The 23146-nt window shown below is 45.4% G+C and overlaps 2 protein-coding genes across 11 annotated transcripts in view; one reads left to right on the forward strand and one right to left on the reverse strand.

Annotated features, from left to right (window-relative positions):
* ADAT1 (adenosine deaminase tRNA specific 1) overlaps positions 1–15182 on the forward strand; it is an 83120-nt gene extending 67938 nt beyond the window's left edge. For 4 of the 8 annotated variants that reach the window (XM_043526416.1, XM_043526425.1, XM_043526421.1 and 1 more), the window contains one exon: positions 14862–15182. In XM_043526416.1, the coding sequence (XP_043382351.1) occupies positions 14862–15063 (202 nt within the window). In that variant the 3' untranslated portion in view covers positions 15064–15182. The remainder of the gene's footprint in view (positions 1–14861) is intronic. The other 4 variants (XM_043526420.1, XM_037877438.2, XM_037877442.2 and 1 more) reach the window with 2 other exon arrangements.
* On the reverse strand, positions 1251–23063 carry GABARAPL2 (GABA type A receptor associated protein like 2). 3 transcript variants are annotated; one of them, XR_003565006.3, is made up of 5 exons: positions 22847–23063; positions 22173–22228; positions 6041–6213; positions 4917–5034; positions 1707–1847 (listed from the first exon to the last, which is right to left on the reverse strand). XR_003565006.3 is itself a non-coding variant. In XM_007062425.4 (4 exons), exons 1-4 carry the CDS (start codon positions 22878–22880, stop codon positions 1757–1759), a joined length of 354 nt encoding a protein of 117 aa, XP_007062487.1. In that variant the 5' UTR covers positions 22881–23007; the 3' UTR covers positions 1251–1756. The 3 variants fall into 3 exon arrangements, 2 of the variants coding, with proteins under 2 accessions (XP_007062487.1, XP_027680692.1); XM_007062425.4 differs by lacking the exon at positions 4917–5034 and having other exon boundaries at positions 1251–1847; positions 22847–23007; XM_027824891.3 differs by lacking the exons at positions 4917–5034; positions 22173–22228; positions 22847–23063 and adding an exon at positions 22003–22160 and having other exon boundaries at positions 1251–1847.
* Between the last annotated feature and the right edge of the window lie 83 nt (positions 23064–23146).

Genomic DNA, 23146 nt, shown 5'->3' on the forward strand with positions numbered 1-23146 from the left:
GAATACAGACTAACACGGCTGTTACTCTGAAACCAGTGGTACAGATGGCAACTTAGGCTAGCCAGCCAAGTATGTACCTAGGACCATGGACATGATTGTACTTAGGTGACTAGCCTGAGCCCCCATGCCCACACTGCTATTTTTAGTATGCTAGCTCAATTGTGTGTATGGCTGCCCAAGCTGGGAATTCTAGCTCCAAGCTGCTGTACAGATGTATCCACTGAGGGTTGTGATGTGACTATACCTATTTTCCAATCATGAATTTGGAGTGGCTTTTAATTTTCATGAAGTAGAGTAGTGGTTTGCAATTTGTGCCCTGCAGGCCGATTGTGGCCCGATCAGCACAGAGCTGCGGCCCATGTGACATCCTCAGGGCCATACATGTAGTAGTGGATGCGGCCGACAATGATAAATAGGTTGAGAACCATTGGGGGAATTGAAACTTGATGTAAGGGTATATAACCTTCTCTCACCTATGTTTGCCCTGGTCTGCCCCCTCTCTGCTAATTCCAATCTGGACCTCTTCTACAGACACTCCCCGGGTTACGCAAACCCGATTTACACAAATCTGATCTTACAGAAAAACTTCCGTAACCTAGAAATAGGAGATTTGGGGGTTTTTTTTGCATAATGTTTGGAGATACGTTTCCAACTTATGCAAATTTTGACTTATGCAAGGCGTTCCTAAACAGAACGCCTGCATAAATCGGGGAGCATCCGTACTTAAAAGAATAGAAGGATTGTCTTGGGAATACATTCCTTCTCATTCAGAGTCATGCAATATCAGCAGCAGTTGCTTACCTGGAACAGGGTTTATATATTTAACTGTCTTCTGTGCAATTATTGATTTTGGAAAAAATTAGTCCTACTGTCTCTTTTTGCCCTTCATTTAATTTCCATCTCCTACCTAGTGTATTATTCTCTCTCACTCCTTTGCTGCCGGGTCCTCTTCTGCCCCTGCATATGTTGTCCAGTATTTTGACTGTCAGCTCTTCCCCATATACGCAATCCCATTGTCCAGGTCCCTCCTCCCCAGCATCCTTGGACTGACAGCTGGGTCCTATTGGCAACTCTTGGCTCCTCTCCTAATGAGGACTGGCTGCTCCAGGCATGGTGGTTTGGTCCCCAAGGACAGATCCTTTTTTCCTCCTTTTATGCGCGTCAGTGTGCTCCCTCACTCTAGAATCTTGACACGCACCACTTGCTGGCCAAAATTAAGGTAAAGAAAGGACATTGGCCACGTAACAGCATAACAGTGTGGGAGGAATTTTTATTGTAGTTATTCCTTAATAGAATTCAGAAAGAGGAACATTAACTCAGTTCAATATGATAAGCATCTTGCTACTGCTCAGAATAACCTAGTGAAGCCAGTGTTCCTAATAATTAATATTTTAATTCTTGTCAAGCTAACACCTCAAACTAAATCCAGAATAAATGCATGTTCCTCTTTTTATGTTTTAGTAGCCCAACTACTTTGCATCAATATATAAACAATGTAATTAAATATGTGTTCCAGAGGGGTGAGGCTCTGGGAACTTATAGCCATGAGGACAATGCACAATAAAGGAAACCCCCCCCCGAAAAACTCTGATAATTTACCAGTCTAATAAAACAAGACCTATCAATATATTAGGAAATTAATCCAGTTACAAATGCATGATGTGTATGGGAGAAACCTCTGTGGGTGTCATAACTGAAAACAATTGGCTATTTACAAGATACATTGCGGGATGGTGCAGCAGCCAGACCCCAGCATTCAGAAGCCAAATGTGTTTTCTCCACTGTAGGCCACATATAAGAATCCATCCTCATCCTTCTCCTTCTCATAAAGCTGCCCCATAGTTAGGCTTGAACAATGGGAAAGAAAAAGAAAACACAATGAGAAGTTGTTCAAGGCAGCAGAGCTGCATATGGTAACAATTACTGTATGGCAAACAGAGAGAAGGGGATACAATGAAAAACAAAGCTCTAGACTAGAAGTGTAAGTTTAAATACATTAATGAGAATATCTGAAATGCTACTGATTCCAGAGAAACACAGCAGGCATCCACATCCCTTAGTCATCACCAATATCCCCGATTGCTCCTGAGGCCAGATGTTCTAGCACTGGCATTCATAAAGAATTTCTGGGAATCTGCAAAATGCTTGGATTTTTACTGTTAAGTTTGTGGAGCTACACAAATGCATTTCACAAATGTAGATTTTAGTAGATGCTGTTTGAGGCCTAATGCACTGGTATGTTTACAGTCTAGACATGTTGAAGCTGAAGTCTTGGGATGTCATCACTTTTAGTGGGATCACACCCTCAATAGCCCACTTCTCTTGTTGTAGCTGAAGCAACATCACCACCTAGATTTAAGTTTGTGTGAACGTTTCCATTGATAACTCCCCTTCCCCATTCCAGTGTTCAGTTCATACCCTGTTGGACTAATTTTCAAGGCCCAGTCTGTATCCAAAGGTGAATTTATTTTGAAAGTTTGTGCAAAAAATATTTCAAATTCAGCCACTTTAAATCAGAGGTTGGGGGAATGAACACCTATGATAAAATAAAAAGAGACTAATCTAACTCTTGCTCCAAAATGTCTGAGGATAGCAAGTTTAAATTTGGCAGGAAACCAATCCTCACTGATGAGAAGGACCTTTTCAGTGTCCATGTGAAAATACATTTTGATTTGACCATGTGATGAAGGCTTTAGACTCATTTTATGCAGTTCCAATACTTTGGGAATACCAACATTCCAAAGAAAGGAAGGTTGCACTCAGCATGCACGTGTGGTTAACCTCACTGCATATGATGGAATTAATCTGCTAGAGGGTGTGTTGAAGAAGGTAAGGCTTCTATTATACTCTGCCTCATTCACTGCAGATGATGTCTGTAGTACTCATGTCTCATTAATTGTACAGTGAGGTAAGAGCATGCCCTATATGCCATCGTCCTAAGTGTGCACCTTGTATAGAACAGGCTGCTCTGGTGCTGTCTAGCCAAATAGTTCCAGATGCTGCAACTTGTGTTTAATGACATTTTGTAGGTGTTTGTTGAATATTAAGTGATCTTTAAAACGAAAAAAAAAGTCCTGTGACCTATTATGCTGCTTTATGATGTATGATGGCCTGAAAGATTTGTCAAAAAACAGGTTTTATTTCCTGTTTGTTGTTTAAATTGGACAGTCAGCTTTGTGCCCCTGCAGGTGGCCTGAGGCACTGTGAGATTGTGTTATCACAAGAGATGAGTAGCTTGCGGGGGGGGGGAATGGATTTTCAGTGAAGCTGTTTGGCTGAGCATGTGAGGCCTTACACTCACTTGACAGCATTTCTCTGTTTGAAGATAACACTATGACCCCTGAATGCCACATCCCATCCATAACATCTCAAGGAATGTGCTGCGCAACAATGAGTGGAACCTTTTTCATTTTAGTGGGAAGTAGAAAACAGGAAAGGGGAAATGGAGGACACATGAGCACCTGGCATCTGGTTAGTAGAACCAGCAGATGCATCCGATGAAGTGAGCTGTAGCTCACGAAAGCTTATGCTCAAATAAACTGGTTAGTCTCTAAGGTGCCACTAGTACTCCTTTTCTTTTTGCGAATACAGACTAACACGGCTGCTACTCTGAAACCTGTCAACCACCTCTAATTGTCTAAAAATCAAGGAATCAGTTGAGGCAGCCAGTAACACATTCCAGTCTTAATACCGCTCATTTTAACTCTGCCCATCCTCCCAACTGTTTCAAAATGTTGACACTCAGAAAAAGAAAAGAGAAGAAAAGAAAAGAAGAATAGTGGAGGGAAAGAGGGGATGGGAGGTAGTGGGGGTGCACACAAAAGCCCCTGGCATGGGGAGAGAATTGGGACCCTGACATGGGGGAGAAGTGAATAAGAGGATGTGATGGGGTGTACCAGGCCCTAAGGCCCCCTGCTGGAGGCCTCACAGCCCTACCACACCCCACTCCAGGAAACAGCAGTAGAGACAAGTCCTCCAGGCTGCAGAGAGAGACTGCAGGGAAGCAATTAATCAGATCCCAGCAGGCTCATATAAAAGGAGCTGCTGGACAGAGCAGATCAGTTGTTGACTGGAGCTAGGGAAGTAAGGATGATGCTTGTGGCTGGCTACAGGGACTCAAGAAAGATTTCAGCCCTAAGGTAAGGGTGAAGATGCTGGGGCTATCATGTGGGTGTTGCAGTGAGTCCTTTAAACAGAGAAGTAGCCTGGTGGCACAGAGGAAGCATGTGGGGAAATGGAGGAATACCAGGAGCCCCCTGCTACGTGCAATGAGCTTGACCTACAGAAGCAAGGAAGTGTGTGACCCTCTAGTTAAACCTTGTTTTTTGTTAACATTTGGGCAAAAAGATGCCTTTGTTAAAGATTCAACATTCTTGTCCATCTAGTTAATATGTGAAAGTTAACAACTCGCATCTGAGATACACACCCAAAAAGATGTTACTGCAATACCAGGAAGATCAGACTTGAGTAACCAAGCAGGAAGGGAAAAAAAAATCCCTTTCAGGCCCTCATACACAATAAAGTAGCAAAGGGGGAGGGAAGAACACAACATGCAATTTTTTAAAAAATCCTTTGCAGATTGTCTGAAGAGACCATTAAGGCTGCATGGTTTTAAGCATTCAAATATCAAGTAATGTCTTATCTCTGCCATGTTAGTAAGTAACATGATTATAGTGCATTATTTGAGAAACAGCATGTAGCTTCTGCTACAACCTTTGGTGCCTATGTAGTATCTGCTACTACAATGTATCATTCTGTGTACACCAGGCAGCCAATAAAATTTATTTCTATATAAAATGCATAGTGAATAAGACAAGGGGCCATTCCCTTCATTCACTTTGCACCCTACAAGATTATAATTCTGCACTGTATTATTTAAGAAAGTAGGTGTCTGCATCATAATGATTCATACATACCAGGGGCAGATTTAAGGGTTGTTCCAGGAATCCTGACTATGGTATTCACTTTTGAGCATTTAATCATGCAACCTTAACATTCTCAATGGAACTTTGACTGTTGGTATCATGCTTGGTGCTGTAGAGAACATAGAGTAAGCACAGTACTTGCTCCAAAGAAATTAAAGTTTAAGAGGATTTTAGTGATCCTCTCCTCTGGATACTAAAATGATTCCTGAACTCTTGCTGAAGTGCTGTCCACTTTGTTAAACTTCCTTTCTTGGCAAGAAGTTCACCATCTATGTCTTAGACGACTAACATGGCATTTCAATAACCTTCCCCACCACCCTTCCCTGATGCATGTCACAACTGAGTTGCTTTACAATCATCTTTTCTTCCAGCTTATTCTTATAAATAAGATGGGGGGTTGTATTTTGCCAGCATTTAAATAAAATGAGAAAAATTAGGGCAATGATATTAAAATAGCAAACCATTCTTCCTTTACTTCCTCAGCGAGCTGCTCCTCAGTATATCCTATTGAGGGGGTTAACACTAACATCATAGCAGAATGCGGTCCATCAGGCTTATGCAGTGGTGCAAGCAGAATTAATTTCTTACTGGCACGCTGCACTCCTGGGAGGGGCACAAAGGGGAGACATGTGACCTCCTCACATGACTTTCTCCCCCTCCCAGCTCAGGGCCCCTGCGCTCTCCCTATACCCTCACCATGATCCATCCCACACTACCTGGGGGGAGGGGCTCTGTCCTCCTCCCACTGTGTCAGAGACTTCTGAACCGCAGGGCTCTCCGGAACTGCAGCAGCGAAAAGAGCAGAACATGGGGCCACTCCTCTGGTGCAGTTGTATCACCCCCAACCCTGTCCTCTGATGGGGCTGCTGTACAGACCCCAGACAGCAGATGCAGTTGTGTGGAAAGGCTGGGGGCGGGGCCAGGGGTGGTACAGCCACGCAAGAGGAGCTGCTGGTGTGGGGCCACCCGGTGGCCTCCTGTGTCTTTCTGTTACGGAGTACCAGTTATAAATATCTTACTAGTATGGCGGACTGGACCGGACCGCCGTACTTGCACCACTGAGCTTATGTATCTTTAGTGAAATGCACACAAATTCCAGTATAATGGCCTCTCACCTGGACTGTGGGACAGTCTTGTCTACAAAGAGGAATATTGCTTTCTCAGATGGCAGTTGAATCCTCTTCCTGATGATCCACATGAACTGGGCCACAGTGATGTCAGATGGAACCAGATACTTCCTCTTATCAATGTCAACAATCTGAGAGCCTGAGACCTTTTCCACAATGACCTATTAAAGCATAGATACAAAGATGAGGCTTTTCTGGACGGATCTAAACAGATTATTTTCTCTCTTGCTAGGACAGTCTTATAATGCTATGGGCAGGTGGATGTCAAATAGAAGGTGAAACGAATCCATCCTAACTGGATTCATCCCCTCTAGACAGCTCAAAACACCCTGCTCAATGTGCAGCAGCAGTCAAAAGAGAAAACAAAATGTTAGTATGCATAAGTAGAGCCCTATCAAATTTACAGTCCATTTTGGTCAGTTTCACAGTCATAGGAATATAAAAATCATAAAATTCATGATTTCAGCTATTTAAAACTGAAATTTCATGTTGTTGTAATTGTCGGAGTCCTGACCCAAAAAGGAGCGGGGGGTGTGTGTAGCTCATGAAAGCTTATGCTCAAATAAATTTGTTAGTCTCTAAGGTGCCACAAGTACTCCTGTTCTTTTTGTGAATACAGACTAACACGGCTGCTACTCTGAAACCTTATTTCTGTGCTGCTGCTGGCGGCAGCATTGCCTTCAGAGCTGGAGTGGCGGCTGCTGGCCAGGAGCCCAGCTCTGAAGGCAGTGCTGCCACCAGCAGCAGTGCAGAAGTAAGGATGGCAGGGTCTGGTGTTGCCACCCTTACTGCTGCGCTGCTCCCTGCAGAGCTGGGCCCTCAGTCAGCAGCCGTCACTCTCTGACTGCCCAGCTCTGAAGGCAGCAGTGCAGAAGTAAGGGTGGCCTGGTATGGTATTGTCACTCTTCTGTGCTGCTGCTGGCGGCACGCTGCCTCCAAAAAAGATACAGCTAATACAGAGGATGTTCTGAGATTGGAGACAAAAATGAGGGAATGTGAAAAACGATAAGGACTATTCAGACAACGAGGGAATGTGATAAAGGTATATAAAATAGTGAATGGGCTAGAGCAATGGCTCTCAACCACTCCATACTACCGTACCCCTTTCAGGAGTCTGATTTGTCTTGCATACCCCAAGTTCCACCTCACTGTAAAACTACTTGCTTACAAAATCAGACATAAAAATACAAAGATGTCACAACACATTCTTACTGAAACGGCAGACTCTCATTTTTACCATATAATTATAAAAAATAAGTCAATTGGAATACAAATACTGTACTTACATTTCAGTGTATAGTATATAGAGCAATATATACAAGTCATTGTCTGTATGAAATTTTAGTTTGCACTGACTTTGCTAGTGCTTTTGAGGTAGACTGTTGTAAACTAGGCAAATATCTAGAGGAATTCTTCCCCCTCCCCAGGGGTGTGCGTATCCCTGGTTGAGAACCACTCGGCTAGAGAAAGTAAAGCTTTCCCCTCTGGGCATATGTTCCATAATTGTCTACTAAGGGGTTTCTTGTACCTTCTAAAGCATATGGCACTGTTCACTGTCAGGGACAGGATATGGGTCTAGACCACTGGGCTGGCCTGATATAGCAATCCCTTACTTTTCTCTTACTCAGTAAGCACGGGCCTCCAAGGGTGTATTGAACATATAATCATGAGCTCAGTGATGTAGTTACTCCCTGGAGCCAAAGGTCACAGCATAAGTAAGGGTGTATGCTGAGAAAGTTCTTGCAATTTGATAAAACTCCTTTACACCATGTCTGCCACTGATATCCTCTGCAACCTTAGCCTGACCTTTTATCCTAATGCCTAATTTGTTTTGGAGAAGACTGAGGTGCTAGTGATAAATAAGGAAAATGGGTCTAAGCAAAGGCTGGCTTCAAGCCTGTAAACTGTATCTGTGCTTTTATCTTGTTACATTGTAAGGCTGAAGCTATCTACAGGAATCATTTTGAGGACATTCTATGGCCTCTGTTATGCAGGAGATCAAACTAGCTGGTGATATGATTCTATGATCTGGAAGGGACCTCAAGAGGTCACCTAGTCCAGTCCCCTGTACTCATGGCAGGACTAAGTATTACCTAGACCAGAGGTGGGCAAACTACGGCCCGCGGGACAGTCCTGCCCGGCCCTTGAGCTCCTGGCTGGGGAGGCTAGCCCCTGGCCCCTACCCTGCAGCCATGCAGGCAGTGTGGCTGGCTCTGACTGGGCAGCGAGCTCCTGCTGCTCTGAGCAGCATGGTAAGGGGGTGGGGAGCGGGGGGGTTGGATAAGCGGGGAGGCAGGGAGTCCCAGGGAACAGTCAGGGGATGGTTGGATGGGGCGGAGGTTTGGGGGTGGGGGTCAGGGGACAGTTGGATAAGCATGGGAGTCCCGGGGAGCCTGTCAGGGGGCAGGGGTGTGGATAGGGGTTGGGTGGGGGCAGTCAGGGGACAGGGAGCGGGGGGGTTGGATAGGGGGTGGGGTCCTGGGGGGGCAGTTTGGGACAGGAGGTCCCAGGAGGGGGCAGTCAGGGGACAAGGAGTGGGGTGGGAGGGGGTTGGATGGGTCGGAGGTTCTGAGCGGGGCAGTCAGGGGGCAAGAAGTGGGAGGGGATGGATAGGGGGCGGGGACTAGGCTGTTTGGAGAGGCACAGCCTTCCCTACCTGGCCCTCCATAGAGTTTTGCAACCCCGATGTGGCCCTTGGGCCAAAAAGTTTGCCCACCCCTGATCTAGACCATCCCTGACAGGTGTTAGGAGATTTGTAAGAGCCGGTTAGACAACGATGGAGATTTCAAAACCTCCTTGGGAAATTTATTCCAGTGCTTAACCACGCTGCCAGGAAATTTTTCCTAATGTCCTACCTAAACTGCCCTGGATGCAATTTAAGCCCATTGCTTCTTGTTGTATCCTCAGAGGTTAAGGAGAACAGTTTTTCCTCCCTCCTCCTTGTAATAACCTTTTATGTACTTGAAAACTGTTATCATGCCCCCACCCAGTCTTCTCTTCTTCAGACTAAATAAACCCAGTTTTTTCAATCTTCCCTCATAAGTCATGTTTTCTACACCTTTAATAATTTTTGTTGCTCTTCTCTGGACTTTCTCCAATTTGTCCACATCTTTCCTGAAGTATGGTGGCCAGAACTGATGCCTAATCAGCATGGAGTAGAGCAGAAGAATTACTTCTTGGGTCTTGCTTACAACACTCCTGCTAATACATCCCAGAATGATGTCTGCTTTTTATTTTATTTTTTTCAGCAGTGTTACACTGGCAATTATACTGTATACTGGCAAAGCTAAGCTTTTACTGCTAGAGCTTGTTTTGTTTGTGGGAGGAGGGGATTCCGATACTGCTACAAAACCCAGCTTTGCCAGTATCACTCTGTCCACACTAGGAGTGCTTTGCCAGTACAGTATACCAATGTTCCTATATGGGGTAAAGCACTGCTAGTGCATCTATGGCCTGAGACTGGCAATGTCTACACTACAGGCGCTACAGTGCTCCAGGGCTAGAGCACCCACGGAGAAAAATTATCAGGTGCTTAGCACACACTGGCAGCCAAGCTCCCCTCACTCCTGCCGGCTGCAGCTCCCACCAATCAATTCCTCCCCCTCCCTTCCAGTGCCTTCTGCTCGCTGTGGAACAGCTGTTCAGTAGCATACAGAAGGTGCTGGGAGGGAGGGGGAGGAGCAGGGATGGAGTGAGCTCGGGGTGGAAAGGGGTGAAGGGGTGGAGTGGGAAGAGGGAGGTGGGGCCTTGGGGGTGGGGGTTGAGGGGGGGCAGGGCCTGGGGCTGGAGTTAAGCACCCCTGGGAAAAATTAGAAGCTGGCACCTGTGTGTAGTCACATAGTGCAGACACTTCCTACAGCAACAGAAGGGGTTTTTCTATCCCTATAGTTAATCCACCCTGCTGAGAGGCTGTAGCTAGGTTGATGGAAGAATTCTTCCATTGACCTAGCTGAGTCTATACCAGGGGTCAGATCAGCTTAACTACCTCACTATGGGGTGTGAATTTTTCATACTGAGGGATGTAGCCAGGTCAATCTAATTTTAAGCATAAACCAAGCCTAGCTTACTGTTTAACAGATTATATTTCTAAGTCCTTTAAAATCTACATGCCCAGAAGTTTCCTCTGCCTCATCTGGGCTGTGTAAGGTTAGTGGCCCAGTGGGGTTAGTGGGGTTGATTGATCAAGGGGTCACTGAGATACAAAGTGCATAGAAAGAGAGTGTGCAAGAGAGAGATGGTGTATCAGGCTGTCCTGGCCCCCTGCTGAAGGCCCTGCTGGTCTGCTACACACTGCCCCAAGGAGCAGTGTAGAAAGGAACAGCAAAGGCGGGTGCTCCTGGGGTCTGCCTAGAGAGGCCTCTCTGGGGCAGCCATCTTGCAGGTTACAGAGACCTGGTCCTCACTCGGCTAATGGCTAGCATCAGCCATTCAGCTCAATGGGCTCATATAAAAGAGCTGCAGGGACCAGAGAAGCAAGGAAGGGTATGCCTCTCTGGCCACAGGAACCTGAGGACTAGCCAGGCTTTACTGCATACCTGGGTTTGCAGAAAAAGAGGGTCAAAATAAAGGGGGCATGTGAGAAGAGGCCCAGGAAAGTGGGAGCAACAAATTGAACTGAGCAGTATGTGGCTGCTGTTTATATGATCCCAGAGTTGAAACCTGGAGTAGTGGGTGGTCCTGAGTTCCCGCACTTGCAAAGTGGTGTGAACCATGAGAAGTGGGGGTCAAGTCTAACCCAAGCCACAAGAAGGGGACAGAGCTCATTTAGAACAGTGGCCTCCAAACTGGGGAGCGCGCACCCCAGGGGTGCATGAGATGATCCCAAGGGGTGCGTGGCAACAGGAGCGCCGCCGGACAGCACTCCGCCGTTTTTTTCCTTTGGTGGCGGCTCTGAACGTTCCCAGCTGGTGTTCCCCTCCGTCAGTGGCGTGCCTGCGGCAGGTCTTCCGGTCTTCTACCATCCGTGGCGCGCCTGCAGCAGGTCTTCTGGTCTTCACCCTGGGGGTGCGCGAGCCAAAAAGTTTGGAGACCACTGATTTAGAAGCCTGAGAGAAGGGCTCAATTCAAAAGGCCCAGAGCTGGAGCTGAAGGCCCTAGTGAGAACAGAGAGGTTGTTCATTTTTTGGACTTTTAGCTATGCAAGAAAGGGTTCATTTTGACTGTGACCTGGCTGGAGGGCCGAGCCACCGAAGACCCACCAAGCAAGGTCAACAACTGATAGGGGTGCCAGGAGCGGGAAAAAGACTGTAGTACTGCACCCAGCCGCAAGTAAACATTTGAGGTAAGTGTTCCCTCTATATCAGTGGTTCCCAAACTGGGGTTCGTGAGCCTCTGTGGGTTCGTGAAATAAGGGGGTTCTCAGGGAAAAAATTCCCTAATGATGGACAGAGCTGTCCCTAAGGACCCTGGGCAGCACAGGGACAGCAGCCTGGAGCCCCTGGACTTCCAAGAGCTAAGCAGATCAAAGCAAGCATATCTGTCACACTGAGGAGATTTAAACTTCAAGACTCCTTCTAAGAAATGGAAAGGGAGGGATATTTTTTGCTGTTTTTAAAATTAAATAGGCAACTAGTATTGTTTTTAAAATTATTATGAAGAACAAGTTTAAGCTTTGTTGTAACGTGTTGTTTGCCTGGACTGCTCAAGACCTGAATGATTGTGTATGAGGAACTTTGAGTTCGCTTCCTAAATACCTTCATGCTGTTTCACATCTGTAGGTAGTACTATTGGTGAAAAGGAATGGGGGTTATGGTGGATTACAAACTGAATGTGTTGTCAATGTGATGCAGTTGCCAAAAAGGCTAATATCATTCTGGGGTATATTAATGGGAGTGTTGTATGTAAGACCAGGAGATAACTTTCCTCTTCTACTTGGCACTGATGAGGCCTCAGCTGGAGTACTGTGTCCAATACTGGGTGCCAGACTTAGGAAAGATATGGACAAACTGGAGGGAGTCCAGAGGAGGACAACAAAAAAGATAAAAGGTTCAGAAAACCTGACCTATGAGGAAAGCTCAAAACAACAGAGTATTTAATCTTTAGAAAAGAAGACTGGAGGAGGACCTGATAACAGTCTTCAAATATTTTAAGGGCTATTTATAAAGAGGAAAGTGATCAATTGTTTTCAATGTCCACTGGAGGAAGGACAAGAAGTATCAAGCTTATACTGCACCAAGGGAGATTTAGATTAGATATCAGGAAAAACTTTCTAACTGTAAGAGAAATTCAGCTCTGGCATTGGTTTACGAGGGAGGTTGTGGAATCCGCATCACTGGAGGTTTTAAAGAACCGGTTTGACAAACACCTTATTAGGCATGGTCAAGTTTACGTGGTCCTGCCTCAGCACAGGAGACTGGACTAGATGATCTCTTGAGCTCCCTTCCCGCCCTAAATTTCTATGATTCTATCTGATTCAGCTGAATCTGCCACTTTACACTCCCACAATCCTCTTATGTAGCAAAGGGTGGTGCAGAGCCCCTTCTTTCTTTAATAGACCCCTGAAATGGGGTAGGGAATCTCTGGCTCCTATCCTCTCCCCCTTTTTGCCTCCAGCTGATACATGTGGTAAGCAATGGGATGAGAAGCACCTTCCCTCCATAATCCATGGCATACAAAGCCCTATCAGTGGCACAGAGGAGCCAGGAGGAGGGCAATACTGGTAGCTGAGTGATGATGAGGTCTGTGGAAGAGCTCACATTTTCCCCACACAGATGCACCTCAACCATGCCACCATCCTTACCATATTACTTAAAAAAACTCTAGGGAATTTCTCTGCCCCAAAACTTCATTATTGCAGAGTTAAGGTTCATAGAATCATAGAATATCAGGGTTGGAAGGGACCTCAGGAGGTCATCTAGTCCAACCCCCTGCTCAAAGCAGGACCAATCCCCAATCAAATCATCCCAGCCAAGGCTTTGTCAAGCCTGACCTTAAAAACTTCCAAGGAAGGAGATTCTACCACCTCCCTAGGTAACGCATTCCAGTGTTTCACCACCCTCTTAGTGAAAAAGTTTTTCCTAATATCCAACCTAAACCTCCCCCACTGCAACTTGAGACCATTACTCCTTGTCCTGTCCTCTTCTACCACTGAGAATAGTCTAGAACCATCCTCTCTGGAACCACCTCTCAGTACAAGGTTGACAATGAGTTCCTTGTACCCTTCCAGAATGTCAAATGCCCCTATATAGAGACAAGATGGCTGAGGTAAAATCTTTCATTGGACCAACTTCTGTTGGTAAGAGACAAGCTTTCTCTCTCACTAACAGAAGTTGGTCCAATGAAAGATGCACTTCTGCTCTCTAATACCCTGGGACTGACACAGCTACAACTACAATGCATACAAATGTCCCTGTGGTGAGTCTTCTGTCAACCAGGAAATACAGATGTGATGTGCACACCAGCCCCACGCTGCAACCTTAACTCTGCCCACTGAGCGATGCCCAAAACTACCCCTGACAGACATCATACCACTCTACCTTGCCAGATAATATGGAGTACGGTTGGAACAGAGCACGAGTGCGGTAGGAAAAGTCTAACAGATCTTGTCTTCATTAAAGCAAAAGTTATGTTTAGGTCAGGCATAGTGAACACCAGCTAACTGTGCTATGCTCAACCACTTCACCCAGTTACCAGATGCTAGCACTCCTTGGCCTTCATCCTAAGGACTCTCTGGAACATCACCTACATTCACCCCAGCACTGTAACGCACTGTTACAAATACTATCCGACTGCTAGAAATCCTCACAAGAACAGACCGTTGTGCTCCACTACTTGCTTAACCCATATAACTCAATACAAAAACAAGGGACCCATGATTCCCCCAGCCTCCCGGTGCAGATGCACCTCTGATATTGCAGTATGAGCTCTAGCAACATAAGAACCTGCATAAAGTAATCTCCACCCCAGTTAATACTGATACTCTTAAAAAGTCAAGAGCATTTGGATGCAGGCATGTGAAAATACCGTTGCGGCATACCACAGCACAGAAAATGGTGCATTTACTTAGTCATTCTTCATATCTGCTTATTACACAGCAGCTCTGAATAGGGTGACCAGATGTACTGATTTTATAGGGACAGTCACAATATTTGGGACTTTTTCTTATTAGGCACCTATTACCCCAACTCCGACCTGATTTTTCACACTTGCTATCTGGTCACCCTAGCTCTGGATGATCCATACTTAGTTTTTTCCTAGTGGCTATTGCAAGCTCTAGGGGTGGGAGAGCTAGGGTTGCAGAATAAGGCTGGTGTGCACATTAAATACGTATTTCCTAGTTTTCAGAGGTTTAAGTATAGGGCCATTTGACATTTGGAAGGGTATGAGGCACTACTGGTTAATATGAACTCTGTATTAATTGAATTTTTGGGCAGTGAATAGACCTTTATGATTAGTTGCTATCCAGTGGCAGATCCAATGGAGCAGTAACCCCAAAAAGATTTTACAGAATTAAAGTTTTCATTTAAAAAAGCTGGGGAAAAACCCTACATGTCTTGGCCTTAGGATTGCAAGGAATCTTCCAGCTCTGGCTCCATCAGCACTACAGCTCTATCAAAACCAGCAAATGGGTACCGGGCAGGGTGAGGGGTATTCTGCTCTAATAAGGTTTCCTGTAGCATGGTTAGGACAGCAATTATCATATAGAAATGCATTACTGACCAAGTTGACAAACAGCACCATTTAAGTGTATTGTTATATCTTAATATTGTTGGCTGCACTGAGGTTATCAGATAGTGAAGTCCACTAAATATAGTATAGTGCACAGCTATATATGTGGGACTCAGCTGAGGCTGCCACCCCTTTCCCACAGCATCCACCAGACCCAGAACTGTGCAGGGGTGAACCTCCATCTAAAGGAACTAGGACCAACATGGCATACCCCCTTCTCCACAGCAGAAGAAAGGCCATACAGGGCCAGACCAATGGTCTATCTAGCCAGTATCCTGACTGATGCTTCAGAGGGAATGAACAAAAGAGGTCAATTATTGAGTGAGTCATCCAGTCCAGCTTAGGGACACCCAGAGCATGGGGTTGTGTCCCTAACCATCTTGGCTAATAGCAATTGATGAACCTATCGTCCATGAATGTATCTAATTCTTTTTTTAATCATGTTATACTTTTGGCCTTCACAACTTCCCGGCAACAAGTTCCACAGGTTGACCATGCATTGAATGAAGAAGTACTTCCTTATGTTTGCTTTAAACCTGCTGCCTCCTAATTTCATTGGGTGACCCCTGGTTCTTGTGTTTATGTGAAGGGGTAAATAACACTTCCCTATTCACCTTCTCTATAGCATTCATGATTTTTTAGATCTCTATCATATCCCCACTGAGCCAGCTCTTTTTCCAAGCTGAATAGTCCCAGTCTTTTTAATCTTTCCTCATATGGAAGCTATTTCATACTCCTAATTATTTTCATTGCCCTTCTCTACACATTTTCAAATTCTAATATTTTTTGAGGTGAGGCAACCAGGACTGCATGCAGAATTCAAGGTGTTGGCATACTATGGATTTATATAGTGACACTATGACATTTTCTGTTTTATCTATCCCTTTCCCAATGGTTCCTAACATTGTTAGCTTTTTTGACTGTCGCTGCATGTTGAGCGGATGCTTTCAAAGAACTATCCACAATGACTCCAAGATCTCTTTCTTTAATGGTAACAGCCAATCTAGAACTCAAAATTTTGCAAGTATTTGGGATTATGTTTTTCAATTTGCATTACTCTTCATTTAACATTGAGTATCATATAACATTGTGTCACCCAGCTTTAGTGAGATCCCTTTGTAACTCTTTGCAGTCTGCTTTGGGCCTAACTATCTTAAGTAATTTTGTATCACCTGCAAATTTTACCACCTCACTGTTTACACCCTCTTCCAGATTATTTATGAATATGCTGAACAGCACAGGTCCCAGTAAATATTTTTAGGGGACCTTTTCCCCCCATATATTCCTTCCCTTTGTTTCCTCTTTTAACCAGATACTGATCCATGAGAGCACCTTCCCTCATATCCCATGACTTATTATTTTGCTTAAGAGCCATTGGTGTCAGAGTTTCTGAAAGTCCAAGTACACTGTATCGACCAGATCATCCCTATGTGCTTGTTGACACCCTCATAGAATTCTAATAGATTAACGAGACATGATTTCCCTTGTGACTGTGGCTTGGTACTGAAGTTAGGTTTACTGGTCTGTAAATGCCAGGACTGCCTCTGGAGCCTTTTTAAAAACTATATATTACATTAGCTACCTTCCAGTCATCTGGTACAAAGGCTAACTTTAAGAAATAGGTTATATACCACAGTTAGTAGCTCTGGAATTTCATATTTGAGTTCCTTCAGAACTCTTGGATGAATACTGTCTGGTCCTGATCACTTATTACTGTTTAATTTTATCAATTTATTCCAAAACCTCCTCTACTGACATCTCAATCTGGGCAAGTTCCTCAGACTTGTCACCTAAAAAGAATGGTGCAAGTGTGGGGACTTCCCCTACATCCTCTGCAGCAAAGAGCAATGCAAAAAATTAATTTTAGCTTCTCCTCAATGGCCTTGTCTTCCTTGCATGCTCCTTTAGAATTTTGATCAGCCAGTGGCTCCACTAACTGTGTGGCAGCCTTCCTGCTTCTGAGGTACTTAATTTTTTTTTGCTGTTAGTTTTTGTCTTTTGCTAGTTGCTCTTAAGATTCTTTCTTGGCCTGCCTTATTATACTTTTACACTTTACTTACCTGTGTTGATGCTCCTTTCTAGTTTCCTCGCTAGGATTTGACTTGTAAATGATGCATTTTTGCCTCTAACCACCTCTTTTACTCTGCTGTGTAGCCATAGTGACATTTGAGGTGCTCTTACTGTTGCTGTAGTTGGTTTTTGTATTTTTATTTGGAGTATACATTTAGTTTGAGCCTCTATTATAGTGTTTTTAAATAGTCTCAATGCAGTCTGCAAGCATTTCACCTTGGTGACTGTTTCGTTTAATTTCTATTTGCTAGCGTCCTTGTTTTTTGTGTAGTTCCCCTTTTGAAGTTAAATGCTACTTTGGTGGGTTTCTTTTACATTTTCCCCCTAGAAGGACGTTACATTTGATTACATTATGATCACTTTTACCAACTGGTTCAACTATATTCTCCACTTAGGACTAAATGAAGAACTGCCTCTTCCCTTGTGGATTCCAAGCCAAGCTGCTCCAATAAGCAGTCACTAATGGTGTCTAGAATTTTTATCTCTGCATCCCTTCCTGAGGTGACATATACCCAGTCAATATGATGATAGTTGAAATCCCTCACTATTATTGTATTTTTCTGTCTTTGTAGCCTCTCAGATCTCCCTGAGCATTTCACAGTCACCATCACCATCCTAGTCAGGTGGTCAGTAGTATATTCCTACTGCTATCCTCTTATGGTTCAAGCATGACATTTCTAACCCTAGAAATTCTAAGGTACAGTTTGATTCATTTAAGATTTTTTTTTACTTTGTGACTTTCTTTCACATGGAGTGCCACTCCTACCCAAGCAAAACCTACTGTCATTCCTATATATTTTGTATCACTGGTATCACTGTGTCACCCTGATTCTCCTCATTCCACCAAGCTTCCACAATGCCTAGTATATCAAGATCATCATTTAATGCCAGGCACTCTAGTTCACTCATCTTAGTATTCACACTTCTAGCATTTGTATATGAGCACTTGTACATCTTGTCAATGTGAGCATGGAGAAAGAAATTCTAGGGAGGAGCCAGCCAGAGACTCATGGTTAATGGTGAGACATTTAAAGTGTCGTTGGGCTTTAGAGCTAACACCCCAATAAAATAAATAGGGGTCCGCAGGAGTTCACCTCTTGTGAGTCACTTTTTCTGGCTGGGAAGACTCAGAAAAGCAACATTGTATTGGTTGTACTCAGGTTACATCTGGAAGATCATCTTTGCAATGAAAAGAACAAAAAACTTTTTAAAATGTGAGTTAAAGTCTGGATATGCCATGCAAGCTACATAAATACATCATGGGGAGCAGATGTCCCACACTGCTGTTCTACAACAAGTTACTGTTCTTAATGCAGGAATCACTTGGTGAAATTTTGTTCTGAATTATCCAGGAGGTGAGACTAGGGGCTGTACCAATGTAGCAGCACTGCTGTAGCCCTGCTAGTGAAGATGCACTATGCCAACAGTAGAGGGCTCTCTGCTCAGCATAATTACTCCATCTCCCTAAGCCGTGCTAGCTCTGTCGGCTGGAGAGCTTCTCTCACCGACATAGTGCTGTCCACAACAGCGCTTAGGTTGATGTAACTTACATCACTCAGAGGGGTGGCTTTTCCACACTCATGGGTGAATTAAGTTATACCGAAGTGAGCGCTAGTGTGTACAAGCCCTAGATGATCACAATGGTCTCTTCTGGCCTTAAATTCCATGAACCTGGTGCGTAAGGTTGGGGAAGAAGGGGGGGAGAGGGGAAGATGGAAGGATGGCCACAGAAGCAAAAGAAAGGAGGATGTTGGGTTGAGAGAGGGTTAGATATCATCTGCAAATGGAGGAAAGGACCTGCCTAATATTGACCCTCTGCTGTCTGCTCCTCCAAGTACCAGACAAGAACATAGAATCATAGAATCATAGAATATCAGGGTTGGAAGGGACCCCAGAAGGTCATCTAGTCCAACCCCCTGCTCGAAGCAGGACCAATTCCCAGTTAAATCATCCCAGCCAGGGCTTTGTCAAGCCTGATCCCAAAAACCTCTAAGGAAGGAGATTCCACCACCTCCCCAGGTAACGCATTCCAGTGTTTCACCACCCTCCTCCAGAGATGAGCCAGACCTTATAGAGGAAACCAGGGTGTGCTGGAGGGGAGGGGCCTGAAACAGAGGTACCAGTCTCTCTCAGGTGTTTCTATACTGCCCATCATTTTCATATCCGAATGCTGCACAAATATGTTCAATCTGTAGAGTCAGTCCCAGAGTGAGCTTTAGAGAGGATGCTGCTCATTTCTTCAGGTTCCAGAAACTCTACTTGGTGGGAGGGGAGGATGGGACAGCTAGTAAGTGTTACAATGGTGGGCAGAGCTACGGAGAACAAGAATAGCCTAAAAAAGGATCAAGTTTCGTGCCTTAATTGGTATTTATGAAAATTGGTTGTTGTTTTTTTAAATTGTGAGGCCCCCAGAATACCACAGCTGGTGGGGGCCCAAGGCTCACAGAAACACCTCAACAAATAACCCAGCTGGGGACCTAGAGGTTCACAGACACCCCCAGCCCTTCTTGGCTCTTAACTAAATTTCAAATACCCAGGTTCAGAATGATGCCATGGGGGCCTGCCACCCTTACAAGCCCCCGTTAGCCTGGATTTACAGAGCCAAATATGAATCCATAAAGTCTAGATGTCCTGAACCTGGATCACCAAAACCATAGTCATGCTGTTGTCTCTCTCAGACGCAGGACAGGTGCATGAATCAGTAACTCGAATAAATGTGGGGGGTGTCTGTGGCTGAGATGGATCCCTGCACTTTGGACATATGAATGAAGGAAAGTAAAATACAAAAAAGAGAGGAGGATAATTACTCATAAGAATGGCCGTACTGGGTCAGATTAATGGTCCATCTAGTCCAGTATCCTGTCTTCCAACAGTGGCCAATGCCAGGTGCTTCAGAGAGAATGAGCAGAACAGGCAATCATCAAGTGATCCCTCCCCTGTCATCACCATAAACTGGGTGGAGTCAGGTTAGATTTACTCACCTGAAGCCAGTTGGGTTAGAATTAAGGTTACTCAATTAAATTCAAAATACTTGGTAATACTTGTTGGTATTAACAAGCTATACAAATGGTACCAAAGGTAAGGCCCAGCTGCAGTAGGAATATAACCCCTTAGTGACCATTGTCAGTAATGGATCCCACCTTGCTCACCTTCAGATGCTAGCACAGATGTTACCCCCATGTTCTAGCAGGTCTCAATCATACACTGTGACTTTGCTGACGTGGCCTTTTCCTATCGGGTAAGGGGGCACACTCATGCCAAACACCAGTGTCCAGAACCCACTACTTCTCAAAAAAATGAGTTCTCTTTTTCTTTTAAATAACAATTACCACCTGCACCCATGTGTCTATTTCAGACTAAATGCTTCTGGGGGCATTTGTGTATTATAGAGCACCAAGTCAAATGGCAGTGCTAACTAATTAGTAGTAACTAATACTTAGCTCTTACACAGTACTTTTCATCAGTAGATCTCAAAGCATTTTACAAATGAGGTAAGCATCATTATTCCCATTTTATAGATAGAAACTGAAGCACAGAGAGACAGTGATTTGACCAAGCAGGAATAGAGCTGAGAATAGAACTCAGGTCTCCTGAGTACCTGTCTAGTGCTCTATCCACTACACCACATTGCCTTCTAACAGTAATCAATAGATAATTCTACTAGTATAGATAAGGCCTAAAAGATCAGCCTCAGGCTGAGGAGAAATATTTGATATGTCAAACATCTGCCCCAGAGGGCAAGTTAATATGTTTGAGATTTAGGCTTCAACAAATGAAGCATTTGCTGAGGATGGAATGTGTCAATGCATTTTGGGATTGATTCTAGATATCCTTAGTTGCGGGTTGCCACATATCAGAATACCAGCTCTGATGTCTCTCCTTCTCTCCCAGGGCTGGGTACTAGAAGCTGGTCTGGATAGAACTCTGGTTATCCTTACTCAAAGAGACAGTTTGGGAGAGGGATACTTGTCAAGATGTGAAGTTGATCACCAGGAGATTGTTGATGGACTAGGGACTGCATACCAGGAGGCAGTTGGATTGGGAGGGGGCAGGTTCAGCTCATCAAGTAGTAGTCAGAGTGGGGAGGATCAGCATGAACTTGAGGAAATTAAGGCGACTGTCAGAATGGAGTTGATGTGGGCTTGAGGGAACAGAGTTAGGGGAAGGAGTAAATAAACAAGATCACAGGGTTGCTTCCTGGGTTGTCTGATGGGGTTCATTCATGCACTGGGACATTGGGGTGGGTCAATATCTGGTACTCAAACAGGGGTGCAGAGGTTTGCTCACAGGTATGTGGCTAGAAGATGTGAGACATGAGGTGTGGTGGTTTAACTCACTAGGACACAGCTAGAGGGGAGTCCCTTACAGGGACATGATCTCAGAGGGGAGGGAGAGTCATCCACTACTAACTGGTCATATGGGCAGCTGCGCAGAAGGGATCACCCACTAGAATCCTGTCAGATTGGGTGCATGCATGGAGAGCTCACCAACATGTAACTGAGGCATAGAGTTTAAGGCCAGAATGGACAACCAGATCATCTAGTCTGATCTCCTGTATATCATAAGTATACAACACCTACAAAACCCAATAAATGAAATTAGATCTCAATATATATACCCCACAGGAGACCAGAGTATTGTGTGTCACAGGCAGAGAATAGGAGGGACCAAAGTGCAGCAGTGCCCAGGGCCCCTGCAATGGCAGGGAAATGACTGGACAGAGAAATGAATATGGTACAAGGTGGAGTCCGGTGGCACCTTAAAGACGAACAGATTTATTTGGGCATAAGCTTTCCTGGCTAAAAAAAAACACTTCTTCAGATGCATGGAGTGAAAATTACAGATATAAGCAACTGAAGAAGTGATTTTTTAGCCAGGAAAGCTTATGCCCAAATAAATCGGTTAGTCTTTAAGGTGCCAGCAGACTCCTTGTTGTTTTTTGTGGATACAGATTAACACGGATACCCCTCTGATACATGGTACAAGGTGTCACGTACCTGGATGTAGTCAGGGCATAGGCATATGAGCATGCACAGAGGGTGAGTCACTGAGATGTCACCTGTCTAGAGACCAGGCATTGAGGAAGCAGTCACTAGGATGCAGCTGGGTGAGGGCTGCTCCGATGAGATCACTCACTGGAGGGTGACAGTGCTGGGACCAAAAAGGTGTCCAGAAGGTATTATTTGGGAAGTCAGGGGATGGAAGTTACTTACGAGTACACAGTTGGGGGCAGATGGTTGGAGGGTTGTGTTAACAGCAAGAAGCACATACTGCATGAGGCTACTCATCAGAACGTGATCGGAGAGGAAGTTTACTTCACCTGGACAGAGTATCACGATATGGGGGAAGAAGTGGCGTTACAGGATTGGCATGGGTTACTTACTGGCACACGGTCTGGGTATTTGGCTCGGATTTTTGCAGACTCTACACATCTGTGCTCTGTAAACAAAACATTTAATTAGAAAAATGACAACATGGCTCACACCCTGGGCAATGTGGGGTAGACCTAGGAGAAATAGAAGAGATGAAGGAGACAGGATCACGTAGGAGAAGCTCCCCATTTTCTCTTTCCTTCCAGCCCTCTCTTTCATATCTCTCTATGCTACCTAAGGAACCAAACTCCGGGGTAACATGTAGCATCTTTACAGGAGGAGACACAGTACTGGGGTCCCCAGGGACGTGTCTCTTCTAAAGATCTGCAATGGGTCGGAGATGACTGGGCGGTTGGGGGAGGAGGGTCAGGGCCCTCTGCCTGCGGGGGAGAGGTGGACTGGAGAGAGGGATAGCCTAGATAGGTATCACTGCGTGTGGGGGAGGGTCAGTGCCCAGTGGAGGGGGCAGTGAGAGGGTGAACTAGGGAGGCCTATGGAAAGATGGTGCCTGAGAGGAGGGCCTTGCTTGCGGGCTGAGAATGGCCCCAGTCTGTGCGTACGGCACCGCCCGAGCTAGGAGCCTGGTGGGACCAGGGGGCGGCGGAGGAGCAGTGGCTCAGGGCCCACTAGGGCTCGGCGGGGTCGGTGAGCCCACCCAGCGCAGCCCCAGGCCCCGGACCCTTACCCAGCGCATGATCCTCCTTGAACATCCACTTCATGGTGCGGGGCCCTGAACGGGGCGAAGCGGAGCCAGCGGGGATCGGTGCCCGGAGGTCCGGCCGTGGGGGTTGGTGCCAGGTCGGGCCGGGCCTGTCACCGTCACAACAACAGCTCAGCGGGCGGGGCTTCCGGCTCACAAGTTCCCTAGTAACCAGACGAAGGGGCGGGGTTTCCGGCTTACGGTGACCGAGCAACCGGGATGGGGAAGAGCCCTGACATCCGGGGACCTTAAACTGGGGTCACGTGTCGTCACGTGCCCCGGGCC

The sequence above is a fragment of the Chelonia mydas genome, chromosome 12 (genome assembly GCF_015237465.2).
Source record: "Chelonia mydas isolate rCheMyd1 chromosome 12, rCheMyd1.pri.v2, whole genome shotgun sequence".
In the NCBI taxonomy this organism is placed as follows: domain Eukaryota; kingdom Metazoa; phylum Chordata; order Testudines; family Cheloniidae; genus Chelonia; species Chelonia mydas.